The following is a 22,498-nucleotide window of genomic DNA, read 5'->3' on the forward strand; positions in this document are numbered from 1 at the left end:
TGCTTCTCATGTTTACATTAAAGGACACCTACTATGCGTTTTTTAATTTTACTTTAGTGTGCAAAATAGCTGTTGGTGGTCAATCTGCAAGTTACAAAGGACAAAGTCCATGCCATCACCAGGAGTGGTAATAGTGAAAATAAAAATGTTAGTTATTCAAACATATACATAAAGGCCTGGTTTCACAGACAGGGCTTAGACTAAACTAGGATTAGGCCTTAGTTCAATTAGGACATTTAAGTAACTTTTATAAACGTTCCCTAGAAAAAAAAAAACATTACTGGTTCTTGAGACAAAACAATGTCATGGTTGCTTTCAGTTAAAATGGCTCAAACATGCATTTTAGTCTGGGACTAGGTTAAACCTTGTCTGTGAAACCAGGGGATAATGTTTCAATATTTGGTTTAATTTTGCACTTTCTTGTAATGTAATGTATTTTTATCATCTAAATTGGGTGTAATTTTGGTCAAAAGTGACTAAAATGTGTGAATATGACATGATCAAATATTGATTATTAATATATTGCTATATCACAGAGCCCACAAAGGGACATGATAATGGAAAATGGGAGGAAAAATTATATTTCTATGCTTTTGCATTATCTTGCAAATGTTTTGCGTTCCCCCAATGTCCGCTCGCTGAATGTTTGTCCCATGTTGTCCCTTTAGGGGCTTGGTATTTTACAGATGTTTAAAGTTAAATATATTTTTAAATATTTTCATCAAAAGACTAAAAAAATTGTCCTGGACAATTAAACAAGATAAACAATTGATAAACAGTTCACTAAGCAATATCTCAACACTGACTGTTGCATCCCACCAGCTGAGAAGCAGTAGTTTGGACCACAAAAACCAAACATGTTACACTCAAAAGAATCTAAAAATTAGTTTTGGACGACCAGTGTGAAGAAAGCCATTCTGACCTCAGTGGACGCAATTGTAGCTCATTGATCATTTTAATGGTTGGACACTTGACATCATGTTGATATTCTTGTTTTATTTTCTTTATCAGTCTAATCTCCTGTGTTGTTGAACTTTAGGAGGAGGCTTTGAAGCAGATGATGACCATTCTCTCTCAGGACACGGAGGGCTTCCCGCGTAGAGCGGTGGTCAAAGCCTTCACATCATGGCTGAAAGGATCACACCTCGTAACAGCTGTGCACCCGTTCCTGAGCTCCGTCCTGTCACTGGGATGCAACGATTTTGACTGGGAAGTGAAAATGCACACACTGGAGCTGGCAGAAGTGTTGATGGAGAAGACACTGACCTGCTGTCCATACGCAGTCCAGAACTTTGGTTCCTCTGAAAAGACGCACTTGATGCAGGCCTTGAGCAAACTGAAAGAATTTGGGCTGTTTGACTTGCTGTTTAACAGCTTGTTTGACTGCGACAGACCCGTGTGTGAGAAAGCCTGCGCACTCTTGCTGAAACTCAGAACACTTACATCTGAGAGCACAGACTTCGATTCCACTCTTGTCTTAAATGTAAATGGGAACAGATGGGGGGACGAGGTGCAGAGTAGATACCTCAACAAACAACATGCCAAAGGATCTGTGTGCACATCTGATGAGAGAATGGACAGTGATCTACACTGCATGAAAGACATTAGCCTACCCATGATACTGCACATACTCGATCTAGATGACATGCAGAGGACGTTGAAGTTGAGTAGTGATCATGTCGTGAATTCGCCCCGATCGCTAATGGAGGACATTCTTTCAGCAGCCCAGCAGAGTGAGGACAATATAATAGATTGCTATTGAGAATAGACTGTTACAATTTGAGACTTTTTTTTAGGGCCATTTAATAAAGGATGATGTACAGACTGTTCAATTTGTTGTATAGTCTCAAGGTCCATTTCATTTTTACAACCTATATTTTCATATATATAGTTTTTGTAGTGTTGTATTTTTATTTTATTTTAAAATTATTCATATATAGGGCTACACAACTTGGCCAAAAGATTGTTGCGATTATTTTGTCCTATATTGTGATTTATTAGCTTTTAAGAAACTCATAAACCTCCTTTTGGGAACCCTGTCTTACAGGGTTGGAAATCCTCTGAGGTCCCTGTGCAGTACTGTGTGTTCAACAGTCTTGAACACAGCCCGAATATTCTCTGTGTTCACTGCAGTGATCATGTGATAGAAAACTGGCCTGCCGTTATTCCCTTTTCTCTTTTTAAAGGGGTCATATGATGCCATTTTTGTACAAGCTAATATGATTCTTTAGGGTCTAAATTAAAAGTTTGTAATATACTTTAATTAAAAATTCTCATTAGTATTGTAAGAAAACACTCATTTTATCTGGTCAAAAACAGCTCTGTTTTCAGCACGCCGTTTCAGTGCATGTGTCTTTAAATGATAATGAGCTTTGCTCACCCCGCCCCTCTGTTCTGTGCGTACACCGTTTAAAATAATAATACAAAAATCATAACGCGTTGTTCATTATAAACGTGGGATTATGAATTATATTGAGAACGTTGTACATAGAAAACATGCCATAATGTACCCTGAGTGTAAAAATAGCCACATTCATCGTGAAGCGTGCAAGCTATTTGTAAAGATTAATATAAAGATTAAGATAAAGGTCAATAAAACGTTACACTCACTTGTTCTTCTGGAGGTTCAGCAGGAACACGAATAGTTGGTAGTAATCCTTTTTCCTGGAGCAGCTTCTTAGCAAAAACAGCTTTATACTGACCCTCGTTTGTAAAGCAGTCTCGAGTCTGGTGAAATGATTCGCGCAAACATGAAAGCATTGACGTTGATCGTGGGGAATATTCCCTTCGAAAACAAACTCAGCCACTGCGTCTTCAGCTGTACGGATTTAGAAACATCATCAATATGACTGCTGTGTTCGTTATTACACCCAAGAACAGAACACCACAATCGTTAGACGCCATTCTACTCAGCACTCCAGCTATCAACAATGAACGCGCCGGTCGGCGCGTGCTATGATTGACAGCTCGCTCGCGAGGGCGGGTCTGTGTTTGAAACGCTGCTGTCAATCAGCCATCGTGGGAGGGGCGTCGATATTGTGACGTCACAATATCGAACAGCTTGATTTGAGACAGGAGGAAACATATAAGAAGATTAAAAAAAAAACACTGGATGGATTTTTATCATTTTATGATGGTTGTGTACAGGCACTGCCAACACACATTTCAGTACAATCAACTTGTAAAAGTGCATGTACCATTATATGACCCCTTTAAAGCTTTAAACCAAGAATTCATGCACATCCTCCAGCCTGTAAGGATCACATTGGAACTCACAAAGGCTAAATGGACAATAGTCTATTTGATGATTTTGACATGTGACATGAATAATAAAAAAATAAAAACTTATTCCGTTTATTCTGGACAATAGTTGATACCCAGCAAACATTGGTCCGATGGCAACGTCGTGTCCCTGGCCAAAAATAGTCACGGTAGGACGGCATAAATCGGTAAAAATATGTAACAGAACATTTCCTAAAAATGCATTCAGATACATTTGTACATGTCTACAGTTCTCTGGGGTTGCATGTATAATTGTTATTTTGACTTTTAGCTACGTGTAGTTCAATATATAGTGTATCGGGTGAGAGGACGTCACCTGGCAATGTCTTTTACGCGTGCATTTATAGTCCATCAAGACCTATTTTTTACAGTCTATGATCATGACCCTCTATCCTTGTGAAATATGCAAAAGCTGTGCTTAATCCTTGCATGGTTAAAGGACAAATCCAGTGAAAAATGATCCTAGCGGTAATTAACACATGGTTACCGAGTCGATCGTTCCCTGCGATGCGTTTTCATGAAAATCGAATGTAAAGAGTTTTATCTTTAAAAACAGATTAGCTCATAACACTAGTATATGGGGCAGAGAGTAAGTAACACTAGTATCATAGACAGTATAAGAAGTGGACAGAGCCATCTCATTGGATCTCAATTGAGACAAGTGAAGCCCATTTTTAGCGATTTCTTAGCACTTCCTTTCCTGACGCGCAGACTCAAACCGAGCAAAGCGTTACACGGACCACGTGAGCAACCCGTCTGTCTTCTAGTAGCTGTGCCAAGAGAAATCTGAATCATTCCCTTCCGAAACTTGCAGAGATGGAGAGTGTGAGTAGGAGGTGTCCATGAGCTAGGAGCAGGAGCAACTTTTGCTATGTATTCTGATTAATTATTTTGTCATTATGCCTCCACGTCCCCCCGATTGCGCGTGAGCTTCTCCTCCTGTCCATACGGTAATTTCTCTACTGTGCGACAGAGAGTCGTGTGGTTATGACGCAATCGTTAGCCTATTTTTACAAAAACTGCATCTACGGGGCCATAATGTAAGATACAAGGTAATGGAGCCTTTTATACATTTTCGTGTTTCTTTAGAAATAAATAATGGACAAATGGAGTCTTTATTATTTGGAAGTTTCCCCGGGCGCCGCCATTGGCTAGCGGACCATCACCTGCTGTTAGCATCCCATTGACTCCCATTCATTTTGGCGTCACTTTGACAGCAAATAACTTTACATCTGAGGCGTTTAAAGACTCCATTTGTCCATTATTTATTTCTAAAGAAACACGAAAATGTATAAAAGGCTCCATTACCTTATAGCTTACGTTATGGCCCCGTAGATGCAGTTTTTGTAAAAATAGGCTAACGATTGCGTCATACCCACGCGACTGGAGGAGAAGCTCGCGGGCAATCAGGGGGACGTGGAGGCGAAATGACAAAGTAATTAATCAGAATACTTAGCAAAAGTTGCTCCTGCTCCTATCTCATGGACAGCTCCTACTCACACTCTCCGCCTCTGCAAGTTTCGGAAGGGAATGATTCAGATTTCTCTTGGCACAGCTACTAGAAGACAGACGGGTTGCTCACGTCACATCTACGTCGTCAAGCTCAGTTTGAGTCTGCGCAGTACGCTCGACCATCAGGAAGTTAGTGCTTCTAATTTATTTATTTTTTTAGTTAGTGCTTCTAATTGACTTCACTTTTCTCCGTTGAATCCAATGGGGTCGCTGTGTCCAGTTTATACTGTCTATGGTTCTCCCCATAGACTCCGGAACACTGAACAACCACGAGGAGAGGAGGAATTGAGGAGGGAGTTGTATCGATATTATTAAAAATCTACTATTGGGTAAGTACATTTTGAATTATTAGATTAACGTGCTTGAGTTTTACTTGTTTGACATTAATGAACCGAAAGAAATGATGCCCACATTGTCAACTGAAATTTACTGAGTTTGGCTAAAATTAGCTAGTAGGCTAAAAGAATGATGTCAAATGCTTTAATGGCGAAGTTTAATATGAGGGGTGGTGGCCAGCTTGAAAAGAAGCCATTTAAAGTCACACCTTTATATGATGTAATTCAAGGTAATTTACACGTATAGGCTAAATCAGCGTCTTCACAGCAAGGGAAATGTTTGGAATAACCCTTATACTGTCTATGGGAATAACAAGTAGGACTGTGTGCGGCACAGCTTGCCCTTTATACTGTACAACAGACCAATTAAATTAGGCAGAATAACTTTTTAGATGTTTGGTTGACTGTGTTTCATTTTGATAATGAACAGTCTGCGATATGAAGCAACACCAGAACTGATAGCCTACTATGTTGTGTGAGAGCGCGATTCACAAGTGCCATCACTTGGATTTGTTCCACTGCTGGGAAATAACTTAATACTCTGTTATTTATAGTCATACAGATAATATGACATCATTCGAAACAGTAAAATGTATATTTTTATTTGTGTACATTCAAAATGACTACAAAATATCATGTCATTGAAAAATAAATAAAACAACATGATGCGCTGCATTAGCGCGTCTCGGTCTCTTTAGATCTTGCTGGCGCTCACCAAAAATGAACCAAAATACAGAGAATAGCCTTCTTGGCGCGCCTACTTTCGAAAGTCAACATTTAGATTATTTAACGTTAAATGCATTATATATGCCTGAGTCACTTTGGAATAAATCACAGCGTGTTTCATGATAAAACGTGACTTAGCCTATACAGTCCAGAAAATAGGCTATAGGTTATAGTAAATTCAGACCAACTGCTGGTCTACACAGAGAAAAAGCCCTTTCTAGGCTCTTCTGTTGTACCGAGCCATTCGTTAGTCTAGTTGTTTGATGAGAAAATTAAATGTAGCCTATAGTTGCAATACACGCGTTTTGTAAGCTCCGTGCAACTGCTGCAGCGGACTATTATTACTAGAATATTAGAAATCTAATACTCAAGCTGTTTTCTCATTTTTCTACTCTTAAAGGGTTAGTTCACCCAAAAATGAAAATTCTGTCAGTAATTACTCACCCTCATGTTGTTCCAACCATGTAAGTCTTTCGTTCATCTTCGGATCACAAATTAAGATATTTTTGATGAAATCTGAGTACTTTCTGACTCCTCCATAGGCTTTCAGAGGGACCCAAAGTCGTCGGCCCAGAATAGTTGTTAAAAACATCGTTAAAATAGTCCAAGTGACTACAGTGGCTCTACATTAAGTTTATCATGCGACGACAATACTTTTTGTGCGAAAAACAACAAAAATAACGACTTTATCCAACTATTAGTGTTCTTCAATGTGGGCCTCTGACGAGAGTTCACGGGAGCGCCAGGACGCATGCGCGAGAACTGAGATTACGGCGTTCTTCTTCTTCTTCTACTTGTTACTGGCTGCTCACTCCTTGGGAGTATTACCGCCATCTACTGTACAAGATGACGTCCCGACTAGAGTCCTGCACGGGTTCGGATACCTGACGGGTGACCCGCAAATTTTGCTCATCAAACGGGTGAAAAATATCCAACTGTGTCGGATACGGGTGCGGGTCGGACACGGGGGAAACACGGGTCTAAACACGGGTTTAAAACAATCACATGCAAACGTAAAAATATATGCATATTTTAAGTTGATAAAATAATTTAAAATCCACATCAGTTTATTTGTGCCCACGCGCCACGCCCTCCCAGGAATCTATACTTTCAGTTTTAAAAATTCCTCATAACTGCGCGCGCGCGATCTGCTTTCACTGCAGTCGTCGAGATGGATGCTGAGGAGTTGAAGAAAAGAATAGCTAGTGGAGATTGTAAAGTTGTGTCGACAATACGTCATCAAAAGTCAAGTCCAGTGTGTGGGAGAAATTTGAAGTTATCTGAAGAAAACAATATTGTGAAAGGCTTTGCTGCATGCAGTTTCGTGTTGGATTATAGCCGCAAATGTGGAACTTCATCGCCGAGGAAGCACGCAGATAACTGGTAACAAACCAAGCAGTTCTGTCGAACAGTATTTTTGAAATGTAAAACTGTTCAGTATGTGTGGTGTGCAGGGCGTGTTTGAACCCAAAATTGTCTGATGTAGGCTAGACGAAATTGCGTGGCAGATATAGTGTTGTAGCCGCGTCTGTTAGGTTACTCATGGTGCCTTCACGTGCTATGGTAATTATGGTAAATACCAAAAGCCGACATGGAAAATGCACATGAACACCCCCTCATGTGGCATTTTCAACTGGGCAACTCGTAGAATATTTTGATGCACGAGTTGCCGAGATGAGATAACCTTTGACCTTTTCAAAATGGCGGAGAGCAACGCAAGAGTCGTGAATACTGTTAGCGGATAGTTTTTGTAGCCTATACAATGTTGTGTCATTAACGATTGTAATATAATGCGTTAACACTCAATTTTCAACTTCGCCGCAATTTCCTTGGTTCATATTTAATCATTTTTTGTCATGTTTTATTTATTTTTTAATTATTAATTATGTTTTAATCATCAGAAAGCACCACACTTACGTTTTTTTTTTTTTTTTTTTTTTTTTGTAAAGATAAAAAAGATACTCTACTGACACAGACCTTGCGGGTACTACATTACGACAACAAAAGCACTTGAACACAACACACTGGTAAATACCAGTTCACAAATGGAAAATATCATCTTTTCCATAGCACGTGAAGGCAGCATCAGTTTTGTGGTAACGTTAGCCATGTTCTTCATGTAGGCTACCGGCCTTTTGACAGCTTCGGCTGAAGTTGTCCTTGTGTTAATTGTGGTTATAACTTCTGTATGACCCGGCAATAATTGTAATTGTGTCTATAATGTGATTGGCTAAAATGATTTTATTTCGGGTGCGGGTCGGGTGTCGGTTCTATTTTAAGCGGGTCGGGTGCGGATTTTAATTAGTGCTGTTGACGGATAACGGGTCGGATGCGGTTTGAAGCACTGCGGGTACGGGCGGATGCGGATTTACAAAATCGGACCCGTGCAGGACTCTGGTCCCGACATCATCGAGACCTAAATCACAATAAGTGTCGAATAGCTTACATACAGTGGTGTAGTCAAAAAAATGGTGTTATTGTTTTGGCAAGTTTAGGCTACTCTTTAAATTAAAACATGTATGAAAACTTGTGTGATATTCCCTTAAAATAACGTTTTAATAGATTTTATTATTATTATTATTTTAAAATTCATTTTTACTTTTTTAATTTCTTTGAGTTAGACCGAACTTTTATTTTGGTGGGTTGTAGACATTTGAGTTTCTGTGTGTTTTAATAAACTATTATTATTATTATTAGGCCTACCTGAAGTATATTCTACTGTGCAATAGTAATATATTTCTGTTATAATTTCTTCAAGTTATACCGAACTTTTATTTTGACAGGTTGTCGTAAAGACATTACAGTTTCTATGTGTTTGTATAGACAAGTTTCCTGAGTGAAATAGGCGGGCCGCCATTAGCCTTTCACTCTGCCAACGACTTCCGGTTGTGTCTGCTAATTACTTCCGGTTAGCGAGTTAGCGTCTTTTACTGTCTTTGATTAGCGTGCAGAAAAAGTAAACTATGGATGGTGTTACACGCCGACACGGCTCCGGGACATATTGTGCTGTTCGCGGTTGCAACAACTCGTGGCGATTGCTGAATGTTTGGTCGGAAGGAGAATGTTTCGACCATCAACAATCTACAAGGCGCCAATGTGGATGTGCTCCCCCGTATGCGTTGTATGAGAAACCAAAAACAGATGTTGAATCTCGGAAGTGGCTAGCGGCTTTGAAGTTGAAGAATCCGCCCAAAAGACTTTTTGTTTGTTCTTATCACTTTATTGATAAAAAGCCCACAGTGGAAAACCCTTTCCCGGAACTTTGGTTGGGATACGAGCGACCTCCCCAGCAAAAGAGACGTAAACTCGACAGAAACACAAGTGACACGCAATCGGATGGTAAGTGTATCTTGATATTTTTCTGGTTAGCTAAAGTTTGCAGCATAAGTTTGACTGTTGATATATGTGTCTCTGTCCTGTGTTAGTAGGTTATATACATTTATAGTTTATGCTGTTTTTCTTTTAGAAGTGTGCATCGAGCCGAAGTTTAAAGATGCTGCAACACAATGGGAGGACCTGACAAAAACTGACCACAGCTACGCGGCAAAGTTGGACCAAGTGAACAAATCGACGCAGACTGGGGGTCAGACTGTGGCTGATGATATGCTCCTGGATGATGATACCTCGCTGCTGTACACAGGACTGCGTCTGGTATATTTTTTTACTTTGGTGAAAACGATGTTGCCATTTAGTAAACCATCATGTAGTATTCCTGTTGTTGACCAAATACTGATGACCCTCATGAAACTGAAACTGAACCTTGTGTTAGGGGATGTGGCAAAGCGCTTTAAAGTGTCTAAAGGTGAAGTAAGTAAGGTGATTGCTCACTGGATTGATACATTGGGTGAGCAGCTTGAACCCATGGTTGCCTGGCTGCCAAGAAGTGTTATTCGTGCTAACATGCCACCATCCTTTAAAAAGAACCACCCACAGACCACTTGCATCATCGATTGTGCCGAAACGGCTATTCAGAGAGCTACAAACCTTAACTGTAGGAGTGCCACTTTCAGTCATTACAAGGGAACCAATACTGCCAAATATCTTGTTGCTGTGTCACCTCATGGGCTGATAATGTTTATATCAGAGGCCTATGCTGGTAAAAGCAGTGATAAGTTCATCACTATAAACAGTGGGTTTCTGGAGGCCCTAAGGCCTGGTGATGAGGTAATGGCTGACAGGGGTTTCACGATTCGAGATGTACTACATGAAAGGAAGGTGAAATTGAATATTCCTGCCTTTACCCACAAGCGTGGTCAATTGACCAATGAGGAGGTAACGCGCACTAGACGAGTGGCCAATGTCCGTATACATGTAGAGAGGGCAATCCGCAGACTTAAAGTCTTCAAAATTCTGTCCCAAACTGTCCCCATCTCCATGACCCCGAGGTTGGACAAGATTCTTACCATATGTGCTGCTTTAGCAAACATGAGGTCCAGACTCATCCGACTACCACATGAGGTGTAAGTCCCTATGAAAAGTCACCTGCAGTTGTTGTTTTTTTTTTGTTTGTTTTTTTATTGTACATATTCCTTTTCGGTAGAAAATTGGGCAAGTTATGGTTATTTAAAAGTATTTGCACCATTAAACGAGTGAGCGAGCGCACTGCCGCAAGATGGCCGCCACGTGCGGACGTCGACCTCCATTGGCCAGCAGCGCGCACGAGACATCTAGCCTTTATATATGATATATATAATATCTATGGTAATACTCATTTTCGATTTTCGATTTTCGATTTTCAAACGGTTTGGTTTGTTATAAACGTCAGAGATGTAGTTATGACACTACATACATACACTGCATACATATGAAAAATTATAACATACATGTTCAAGCATTCTGAATTATAGCCACGTTAATAACGTTTGTAAGAAACCAAACCGTTTGTAAATCCGTCAATATTTCAGCGAGATATGAGGATTTGTGTGCATGCTGATCACTCACCTTAATGCACAGAGCACTGACATAAGATGGCCGAACGGTGATGCCGGAAGTGACTGCGCCATAAGACATCTAGCGTTTATATATGATATCTATGGTAATACTCCCAAGGAGTGAGCAGCCAGTAACAAGTAGAAGAAGAAGAAGAACGCCGTAAACTCAGTTCTCGCGCATGCGTCCTGGCGCTCCCGTGAACTCTCGTCAGAGGCCCACATTGAAGAACACTAATAGTTGGATAAAGTCGTTATTTTTGTTGTTTTTCCGCACAAAAAGTATTGTCGTCGCATGATAAACTTAATGTAGAGCCACTGTAGTCACTTGGACTATTTTAACGATGTTTTTAATAACTATTCTGGGCCGGCGAGTTTGGGTCCCTCTGAAAGCCTATGTAGGAGTGAGAAATCTGTCAGATTTCATCAAAAATATCTTAATTTGTGATCCGAAGATGAACGAAAGACTTACATGGTTGGAACAACATGAGGGTGAGTAATTACTGACAGAATTTTCATTTTTGGGTGAAATAACCCTTTAAAATGTGTAATGGTTTTCACATACCAAATTAGTTAAATGTGTAAAGTATTAACTAATAAAAAAAACTCATGCTTCAAAGCGACCTTTTATCAATTTATTGGTCAGTGCTACCCAGTCGTAGCACACTGTAGGCTACTGGTGGGGAAACACGCCAGCATCTGATAAAAAGAAGTCAGCCAGCTGCTCCCTGACATGTGCCGTTCTCCGGGAGGGTCTGCTGCTGCCGACCAAGCGTGCCGCACAAGCCATGAAAAGTGAAGCCAAAACGTCTCGATCGCCCCCCGGTGACTGGTCCTAGTATAGGTCATAAGTCCCGCCTCCCCGTATTATTCAATGGGACGTGAGACCAACTAAACAATTAAATTACACTTCAAATATCTCTTTTCCAAATGTGGTTTTTTTGATTTGCTGTCGTTTTATCACGCTGATGTAAGTTCAAGTGTCTGTTTCAAAAATAAGTTGGTTTTTAGTTAGTTACGTGATGCGGTGGTGTAAGGTCATGATTGACAGCTGTGATTGACAGGTTCTCTGAGCGAAGTAGTCACTGAAGCACCAACGGACATTTTTTCGGAATCTTCGGAGGACTGAGGAGATTGTATTTACTTTATTTTAACAAGCCTCTTGTCGTACTGCAATCAATTTTTAAAAAAGTGTGCAGAATCCACTCTCCCTGAGTGCATTCTGCGAGAGTGAGGGTGGAGCGTTGGTTTCACGGCTTTACTTCCTGCTCACTACTGCGCAGGTCTGGTCCCGAGATCGCTACTGCGCAGACTCAAGTTCCAATATGTCAGCGCCATATCGGGACTCTGGCGGCTTCAGTTCTCATCAATGGAAGAGAGCGAAGGGGCGTCGTCCATCTTTTTTTACAGTCTATGCTGCCGACCAGTGACGTGCGGTCTGGGTAGGCAAACTAGGCACTGCCTACCCTGCCAAAATTCAAAAATAAAATTGTTTATTAAATAATAAACTTGTATTTGTATTTTTACTGTTTATTATTGTGATTTATATATGCAATATGTGTGTTATTCCAGTTATTTAGACGTTATGATGACAAATGTAGCAGTTACGCATAATCAAATATAAAACAAATCGTAGAATAAGCAGTGCTTTTACTGTCCATTCATTGCAGACGGCAAGCGAAAAACCCATGTTGCGCATGCGCACTTCGATCCTGTATTCTTTAACATGTACGTCAAAAAGCACAACTCTGCTGTGCCTTTGGACGTAAATATGGTATGCCCGTAACATCTCCGTAACATATCAGACATGGACCAATTAAAATCGAGATATTACTGGACATTTGCGCAGCTAACGTAATTAACGTTACACCACAGCTAGCCTACATGCCTAATCCCCGCGCCAAATTCAAAGCCAAAATGACAGCACCGGAGTTAAAAGGCCGTCATCAGAGACTTTGCAAACTGAAGGCCCGTAAAGACGAGTTTTACAAAGCTGTGATCGACGTCTTCACGTGGAAAGGCAGGGCGGCGGATGAATTGGATGTAGGCTACAAATAATCTACCGATTGGTGAGTCAAAAACTATTTTGGGCGTAATATTGAAGTAAAATCTTTCCGTGGCAGGGGCAGCTGCCACTGGCGCCTGTCACTCGACCTGCCACCGCTATACGCGCCTGTCACTCGACCTGCCGCGCCTGTCACTCGACCTGCCACCGCTATACGCGCCTGTCACTCGACCTGCCACCGCCATACGCGCCTGTCCCGCGACCTGCCACCGCTATACGTGCCTGTCACTCGACCTGCCACCGCTATACGTGCCTGTCACTCGACCTGCCACCGCTATACGTGCCTGTCCCGCGACCTGCCACCGCTATACGTGCCTGTCACTCGACCTGCCACCGCTATACGCGGCTGTCCCGCGACCTGCCACCGCTATACGCGCCTGTCACTCGACCTGCCACCGCTATACGCGCCTGTCCCGCGACCTGCCACCGCTATACGCGCCTGTCACTCGACCTGACACCGCTATACGCGGCTGTCCCGCGACCCGTCATGGCTATACGCGGCTGTCCCGCGACCCGTCACGGCTATACGCGCCTGTCCCGCGACCCGTCACGGCTATACGCGACTGTCCCGCGACCCGTCACTGCTATACGCGACTGTCCCGCGACCCGTCACGGCTATACGCGGCTGTCCCGCGACCCGTCACGGCTATACGCGGCTGTCCCGTGACCCGGCCGTCATGGCTATGCGCTTACCACTCGATCCATCACAGCTTTATGCATCTGCCTTGCGTCCCATGAGCGTTAAATGCGCCTCTCACTCGAAGTCGAACCACTGTTTGTGCCTGTCACGTGACCCGAAGTTAGGCTACTGTTAAAAAAACAAAGATGACCTGGAAAACGCATCCCGATTTTGAATGTTTTTTTTATTTATTAAAATCTAACACTGTTTAGGTTAGATTTGAAAAGCAGACAAGACATGCCAACATTGCTGGGAGTGTCAGACCAACTGCAACCAGCAATTAAACACTTTTTGGAGGATTTTGGGCAAATGGCTGAAAAATCAAACAGTAGCCTAACTTATGGTTAAATGGTAGCCTATATCATTTTCGACCAATAGGTGGCGCATTACGAAATCGGTGTGATGTGGTCAGAGTGAGGTGACAATGACAAACCTTACCAGTGGCATTACAATAGACAGATTTATTCAAAATTATCAACATTTTTGGAAAATATGTATAACTTTTGACCAGAAGGTGCACTGTCTTGAAATATTTTGAATATCCTTTGAATTACAAAATAGGCTACAATGAAATAGCTTGGCCGTGACTAACGTCTCAGTAGTCCAACATTAGCTAGTGCAAGTTTACCTTAAGATAGCATGCAGTGAGGTTGGCTTGATATAGCAATGATTATTATTACTATATTAATTATTATTATTATCATCATTATCAATATTATTATTGGTATTATTATTATTATTAATTTATTATTCACTGTAAAAAAAAAAAAAACGTAAAAAAACGGCAATTTTCTGGCAGCAGGGGCGCCAGAAAATTTCTGTTAAAAAACGGAAAAATACTGTAAAAAAAAATTTACTATAAAAAAATACTGGTAATTTCTTCCCATTGTTTTTACGGAAAAAAACTGTATTACTAACTGTAATACTAATATATATAGATGCTGCACAGTGTCCTTCACACAAACATTAAACACCATCATGGTAACACATGAAATTTTTAAAATGCAATAAACATTAATTTAACAACATTAAATGTAACATAAACCCCTAATGTACATAACTGATTAGAAAAAACGAAGAAAACTATGAAGAAACAAACATAGTTATTTCAACAAAAATACATCAAATGTGAAGTGTCACAGGGAATTGTGGGATTGTCAATTTACGGTTTTTCACTGTAAATTATACAATGAGTTGTTTTTTCACTTTAAAAAACTGTAAATTTAACGGTATGTTACAGTAAAATTACATTAAATGTACCGTTAGATCTATCACAGTTATTTACCGTATATAGTACGGAAACTTTCTGTTAACCAATTAACAGTTTTTCACTGTAGCATTTTTACAGTCTTTTACCGTTAAAATTAGATCATTTTTTACAGTGTTTATTAAGAAGTCTTATTTCGACATAAGTCGTTATTTCGACATAATATCTCGTTATTTCGACATAATAAGGGGACATTCTAATCTGCATTAAGCCACATTAAGTGTTCTTAATGTTTTTCTATGGGAGGAAAATGCTTAACGTGTAGTTAAACTTTGCGTTCATATTCTGGGCTCATCTGATTTTTTGTACATAGCATATCCTACTTTGTTATGATTTTAGTATCATAATGATTAATAATGCACGCACAATTATCCATGAACTTGATTTGAACAAATGCCTTTCATGTGTGCACAGTTCAGAATTAAATGAATGTGCAGCAATTTGTACAAATACAGATGTAGGCCTACTATACTGTTGTAGCCATTAAATAAGCGCATTTAGTTTCATATTTGTTAAAATATTATAGTATTATTTTTTTCCATTTACGTTGATTTATGAAAAGTGAACAGCACAAGTAAGAGGATGCACAATATATATTGAGAGACATGGAGCGGGTCAGACATGATTTTGACCACTTTATTAAGTTTTGTTTTGTAGAAAACCTTTCTTTAAAGTGAATTTCGGGACATTCTACCAGAAACGTACATTATCTGTCCTTGAATTGTTACAGTGAATAAAAAAGTATTTCATCCAAAAATTTCTAAAACTGGCTCATAGTTGATTTCTGTGAGTTGTTCTGTAAAGGAATATGACATTCATTAGGTTCTCAGATATTTTTTTCTTTATTAAAAACACTTTTGAAAATTACAAATCCTGTCAATGTCCTTGTCCCCAGCCAAATTGGAGCTACAGCGTTCATAGTTTTGTTATGCTACAAACTGTTATTTATAAAAAAAACTCATCAATAACAAGTTTAAGCTGTTATCATTCACATCAACTGATCAAAAACATGAAATTATATATACATTCTACAAATAAATTCTATTTTACAACTGTCCCCATGTTTTGGTCAGTCCTGTCACGTTTACATAAAACTACATAAAATGTGTGAAATACGCCTTTAAGGGTATCACTCAGAGGAAGTGACATCATTTGACCCAGGTGAAGCTTACATTGATTAAGGCTGAATTCTGTCATTGAATTGTATGATTTTAAGCTTGTTTTTGTATATTTTTTTTAGGAAGACGAGCTAAAGGGTCAGGCCCTGTCATGGTAAAACATTCCAGAAAATAATGAAAATGTTTTAAATCCAAAACATGTCTAAAAAGGTTATTGAAATTCCTTGCTTGCATGTTAACAGTTTTTATGCTAGCATGCTAGCAGGCTGAGTAATGGCAGTTTATGGCCAACCGTCAGGCCCTGTCACATCAGGCCCTGTCACATTCCCGTGTGACACGGCCTTACAAATTAATGATATTGTTCTTTTTTATTACATTTATTGCATATTTTATGTATTTAACGCATGCAATAGTAAAATGAAGTCCAAGGTGCTTGATTTTTATACAACTGTGGCCATGGAAGTGATTTAAACACCTGAATTCAATTATTTGGAGGGCTGTCCCAATACTTTTGGCAATATTATGTATGTCCTTGGCTGAATTTAACCATAGTCTAATATTACATTAACATTAAAATTATAATAATAATTTAAAAAAGAAATGCCAATCAAAACTTAAATAAAGAACACAAAACATAACTTTTTCTACATCATCAAAATCCATAAAGTCAGTCCTGTCACAGTACCGTCAGTCCTGTCACGCCATGGTCAGTCCTGTCACACAGGAAATATGACAAAAGTGTACTATTTGAGGAAATATTAATTAATTAATCTCTTTAACTGTGTAGATGAAGGTGGGGGTATATATCCACTACTATGTTTTTATAAAAATCTCCTATGTAAAGTTAGTTATTTTACAACTATATGAGTGCCTGGTGGGTATTCTGTGATTTTGTGTACTACAGTTGACCGAAAAGTTACTTATATTTCTTAAATGAATTATAAAACCATGTTAGATACAATCAGGGACATGTGATCAATAAGAAAATGCTATTTGTATCAAAGAAATTCATTAGGAAACCATTCTGACATATACAAATTTGTCTGTGACAGGGCCTGACATTTTAGGGGTGAAATGCGTATAAAAATGTATTTTATTTAATCATAAAAACATGCTGAGATGGCATGATATGTGTTTCTCATAGTTTAACATGTCCTCCATATGTCTCAACGTTCAGATTTAAGAAAAATATATTTTTTCCCCCAAGATTTTTTTTTCTGGAAATGTACGTTTCTGGTAGAACGTCCATATATATATATATATATAAATAGCCTATAATTAGGCAGTAGTAGATTAACGTTGGAGGATTTGAACTTGAATAACGGCGTGTACTGACGTCTTTCCAGTTTCCACGGTTAAAACAACATTCCTTCTGATGTTCATTTACTGTATGTTTATTTGATGCTATAAATTAACTAGAAGGAAGAGATGATCGGTTCACCAGCAGCTTTAACTGAGGCGCTACAGCGATCTGTCAGACACATTAAAGAGCCACAAAACGGTATTTATTTTTTTAAATTGCGTTAAAAAATGACCAAATTTGAAAGTTGAGACTTTGTTTCATATTAAAAGTAACCTGATCTGTCCTGTCTGTCAGCGCGTTGTCAGTGTCCTTTCTGCTCCACGATGTATGTTTCACTGCATAAGAACATGGTGTGTAGCGTGAGAGCAGCAATTGAATATTGAACAATTTTGTGATTAGCTGTTATGTGGTGTGGGGCCGAGGTGGGCCAAGCTTCTGATTGGGTGGGCCAGGCCCACCCTGGCCCCCCCGTGGAGCCGGGCCTGTGCCAGAAAGTTGTGGAGGGCCACGCACGCCTTCACGAGCTTCACCACTTTTTCAGGTTTGCAGTCAATCGGGCGGCTGAAAATTCGGAAGCGCGCAGCCAATATACCGAAGGCATTCTCCACCACGCGTCTCGCCCTGGCCTGTCGGTAATTGTAAATACGCTTCCTATCCTGCAGGTTCGTGCCTTTTGTTGTGTTTATGTACTTGTCAGGAGATGGCGCTGTAGTCCACATGTTGATACCTATAAAAGGTGTAGAGTAAGAATGGAAGTGGTTGCACCTGCTGCCTAATCATGTAAATGCATGGCACTCTTGTATTGCTTGTGGGTTTGAATAAACCTTGAAGAAGTGAGAAACTTTCTTGTCTTCATGATTACCTGGGAAACTTTCTTGTCTTCATGATTACCTGGACTTAGACATAACACCTTTAATGAGAAGACAAATAAGAGGAAAAATCCTGACCAAACGGAGGTACCCCTATTGCTAAGTTAGCTCAGCGTTTCACAAAAGGGTGGGGCGCGGGCGCGACAAGCAATGAATGTCATTCATTGCTTGTCACACCACAGCCACAATAGCGCTGAATGACTGATGATCTGCTTTTATTTCCTTTTTTTATTCAAAATTTCACAAATTTGTTAGCTATAGCAGGATATATCTGATATTCCGATTGTCAGATATGTGCAAGTGGATGTGTTTTGTTGTTCAAACACCTTTATAACGATTGCGTTAGTTGAGCTGTATGCGCAACGTATTTTAGGTATCTTATTAAAATACCTAAAAAAAAATACGTACATTATTAGGAATTTACCACCTCCGGCTCAATTTGAGATTATCATTATTATTATTTTTTATTTTTTTTGTTCTTTTTGCATGGAGTTTGCAAAGTGACAAAATGAATCAAAGCACAACTAACGTTAGTCCACACTTGTATTTTCCCAGTTTCTGAATTTGATGTTATCAGAGGCTATGCAAACACAATTTTTTGATCTACTTTTGAGTCTTATTTCATGCAAAGTGATAATATAATTGCACTTTCATTTTCTCTATTTGACAGTTTTTAATGCTGTTATTTGATGTTAAGTTTTTAAAATGTGATGTTAATAAAATACATTTTAACAGTTAAACTTAAAGATTTTGTTAGTGGATGGTGAGTTTTGGTGATGCCCACCAATACATGAAATCTGTTCAGAATAAAGGTGCAAGCTGCACTCCAGTGTGCCACCCTGTATTGTGTAATGTATTGAAAGTTGAATTGTGCATAATACATTTGCTGCATGTAGGTGCCAATACAGTGATGCAATTGATTAATCTTTAAGTTCTTGTTTTTTTTTTTTTCATAAGATATTGAACACACACAAAAAATCAATTAAGTAGAAGCTGCCACTGCTGGCTAGTGCTTAAACACTTAATTTAACTACTGTGTCATTATGGCATAAATAGTCAAGTGAACAGCTGCATTTACGTTAAGTAGCCTAAATCAGTAAAAGTATCACAATATATTTCTAAAACAGGAACGGCAAATTAGCATGGTATACCTTTTACACAAGAAAATTATTCAATAAATAAATATTAATAAATATGCCGCGAGTTTAACCCCCCCAATGGTAGACCCAAAGTTACGCCATTGGTTTGTATTAATACCATGGTTCAACAAATAATGTAAAGGTTAAATAATAATTCACTTAGACTTTATAAGAAGCAATTGCGACTTTATTTCACACAATTCTGACTTTATATCTTGCAATTCTGACTTTATTTCATGCAATTCTGACTTTATATCTTGCAATTCTGACTTTTTCACGCAATTGCGACTTTATTTCACGCAATTGTGAGTTTATATCTCGCAATTCTGAGAAATAAAGTCAGAATTGCGAGATGTAAACTCACAATTGTGAGATAAAAAGTCACAATTATCTTTTAAAATGTTTTATTCTGTGGCGGAAACAAGCTTCCATACCTCCTGGCCTCTTCCTCCCATCCATCCTCCCTGACGCATAGCCTAGGCTACCTACCGTAGGTGGTGCCGCGGTAGCCTATGAGAAACTCTATAGGAGGGGAGGGGAGACCTCCCTCACATGGTACAACCCATGCAGAGTCTGCGCGCTGCGGTGTCAGAATGCGGAACGTGTGTACCTTTATTAGGCCTAACGTGACAAATGTGGAAAAAAAAAGAAGAAAAATCCTCGCCCGGCCCAAAAGTGAAGCGGCCCACCGGGAATTCTCCCGATTACCCACCCAGGGCCTGCATATACAGTAGCCTACCGGTAAAAAGACCATTACTATTTTTAATGTTTTTGAAAGAAGTTTCTTATTATGCTCTGCCTGCATTTATTAATATTCAGCAAAGATGTGTTAAATATATAAAAAGGGACAGTGAAGACTTTTTTAAAAAACTTTTTAATAATCAAAAAATCCTGAAAAAAGTATCACAGGTTATAAAATAAATATTAAGCACCATTTTTAACAATTGATAATAAATTAGAATATTATAAAGTTTTCTGAAGGATCACGTGACACTAAATTCAGCTTTGCATCACAGAAATCAATTTTAAAGTATAGTAAAATAGAAAACCATTATTTAAAATTTTAATAATATTTCACTATATTATTTTTCTGTATTTTTGATCAAATAAATCCAGGCTTGATGCGCACAAGAGACTTCTTTCAAAAACATTAAAAATAGTAATGTGTCCAAACTTATGTAGGCCTACCGTGTAAGTAAAAATATACTAAATTTAAAATGAAATGTTGTATAAATAAAAAGGTTAGGAATCATATTTGTTTCAAGTGTTTTTTATTGGGGGTGGGGGGCCTCCAACATGAATTTTGCCTAGGGCCTCCTATTAGGCCCCTGGGCCTATTTAAGGAACACTCCACTTCAGGGCCGTGCACAGACATTTTAAGGGGCAGTGGCCTAAACCAAAAAAGGGGCACTATTTTGTTTTTTTTGGGGGTTGGCACACTACAAAGTGTGCCAACAACAGAAAATTTAGTTGTATTAGATACAAAAAATATAAATTTATTTGTATTAGATCTGATCGAGAGTACAATAATTTGATTAGACAAGCAGCTAATTCTAAGAACGTGGATATGTTGTACACAGGGCTGGACTGTGAAAAAAAAAATCGTCCCTGGCATTTTGGCCCAGACTGGCCCATATATGATCATAAACACCACCCATCTTTGCACGCCCTTAAATATATGCATACCAACTCCAATTCCTTAAAACCACTAATGCCATGTAATGAGTGAGTATATGAACGAGTGAGGGTTAACATATGAAATAAGTAAAAATTTGACATTTATTAATACAGTGATGAAGCCTAAAACAAGCTATAAGCTGCACTGACATAGCAATACCAGTGTTTCTCACAGGATTTTTGGTAAAACTGTGGTGGGACCTCGGCCCTTCTAGGGGGGGTTTGGGGGCATGCCCCCCCCCCCCCCCCCCCCGTAAGAAAATTGTGTGCATTTTAATGTTAAATTCATCAATCTGGTGCACTTTGAGAGTTCAAAATTAAAAGCTCCAACCCATATTCAGTGTGCAAATTAAACAAAGAAATATTCAAACCTCTTTTAGTTACAGTGTCTATTTACATTACACTACATAGGCCTAATAATGTTATAATATTAATCCAATGACAGTAATAGCCATATTTTGTAAAACAAATGCACTAAAACAATAAAGGAAACTTTCATGATTAGTTTTGTACAAATTTCTGTACTTGAAAGAGATAAGCACATGATCTTTTATTTTGACGGAAACTGCATCAAGCTTTTATTTTGGAGGAAAACATGGTTTACAAACGCCTCTCATTATATTTCTAGTGAATTGCGGTAATCGTCAACTATGCAGATGTGGAAATAATCTGTAACTGGGTTATGGGTTCCTACACTCATGACATGGCCTAAGTGTTTTGAAAGTAGCTCTCTCCTGATCCTCCTCACTATCATCATCTGCCACTGGAGCTGATGAAGGTCAGAAAACATACACTACCGTTCAAAAGTTTGGGGTCAGTAAGATTTTTAATGTTTTTAAAAGAAGTATCTTCTGCTCACCAAGGCTGCATTTATTTGATTAAAAATGCAAACAAAAATTTGCAAACGAATTCAGTAATATTGTGAAATATTATTCCAATGTAAATCAGCTGTTTTCTATGTGAATATACTAGGGCTGACTTCTAATAGTCGAGGATTCGACGATTCGATTCGGAGAGGTCTGATTCGACTATGAACCTCATAGTCGAATACATGGGCGTCAGTTTGGTTTGAAATGTGCTGGGGACAGAGACGCATTCGCATTTTCAGAAGGGCTGGGTACAAAAAAATATTTTCTGCTTTCGCGCAGGTCATGTTTTGAAAGACGATGTCCTGTAGCTTACTAATGTAAATAAATAAAAATGTATTCAAAAATCTGCTTCACATTTTCAGCAGGGCTGCGGAGCGGCTGTGGGTTGACTCCACACGGTTCTCATGGGCTTTATATATAGGCTAAGTCCTAACGTGAAAAAAGCTTTACGTGGTTTAATGTACCTAAACAATGATTACCAAATTTCCCTCTCATATTGCTCCTCATGTTTATGAAATGTTATGTTATATGTTTTGTTCATCTGGCTTTAAATGAATAAAAGGTATTTGTTACACACCATGTTTTTCTTTTAGTTTTTTTTTAGCTCTTTTGTTTGAAATGGAAAAAATCTAGCTGCTATCTAAAAAAAAAAAGAAAAAAAAAAAGGTTCGACTATCAGTCGACTACGGCAAAATCTAACGAATCAGATTCGACTATGAAAATCCTTAG

At 39.0% G+C, this 22,498-nt stretch overlaps 2 protein-coding genes across 5 annotated transcripts in view; both read left to right on the top strand.

Annotated features, from left to right (window-relative positions):
• Positions 1-3,357, top strand: part of brat1 (BRCA1-associated ATM activator 1) — a 17,404-nt gene extending 14,047 nt beyond the window's left edge. For all 4 annotated transcript variants that reach the window (XM_084090794.1, XM_084090793.1, XM_084090795.1 and 1 more), the window contains one exon: positions 1,040-3,357. In XM_084090794.1, coding sequence (XP_083946920.1) covers positions 1,040-1,762 — 723 coding nt within the window. In that variant the 3' untranslated portion in view covers positions 1,763-3,357. The remainder of the gene's footprint in view (positions 1-1,039) is intronic.
• A 5,322-nt stretch (positions 3,358-8,679) lies between these two features.
• On the top strand, positions 8,680-10,348 carry LOC311078389 (uncharacterized protein). Its single transcript, XM_084107156.1, has 2 exons — positions 8,680-9,194; positions 9,322-10,348. The coding sequence occupies exons 1-2, from the start codon at positions 8,819-8,821 to the stop codon at positions 10,317-10,319; spliced, it is 1,374 nt and encodes a 457-aa protein (XP_083963282.1). The 5' UTR covers positions 8,680-8,818; the 3' UTR covers positions 10,320-10,348.
• The last annotated feature ends 12,150 nt before the right edge of the window (positions 10,349-22,498 follow it).

This window comes from Abramis brama (assembly GCF_963993115.1).
Source record: "Abramis brama genome assembly, chromosome: 2".
Lineage (NCBI taxonomy): Eukaryota > Metazoa > Chordata > Actinopteri > Cypriniformes > Leuciscidae > Abramis > Abramis brama.

Bases quoted from the DNA above. Each gene is read 5' to 3' on its own strand.
- LOC311078389 (XM_084107156.1), top strand. From the start codon at position 8,819: ATGGATGGTGTTACACGCCGACACGGCTCCGGGACATATTGTGCTGTT. The intron at 9,195-9,321 runs GTAAGTGTATCT...TTTTTCTTTTAG, and splicing joins AAGTGACACGCAATCGGATG to AAGTGTGCATCGAGCCGAAG.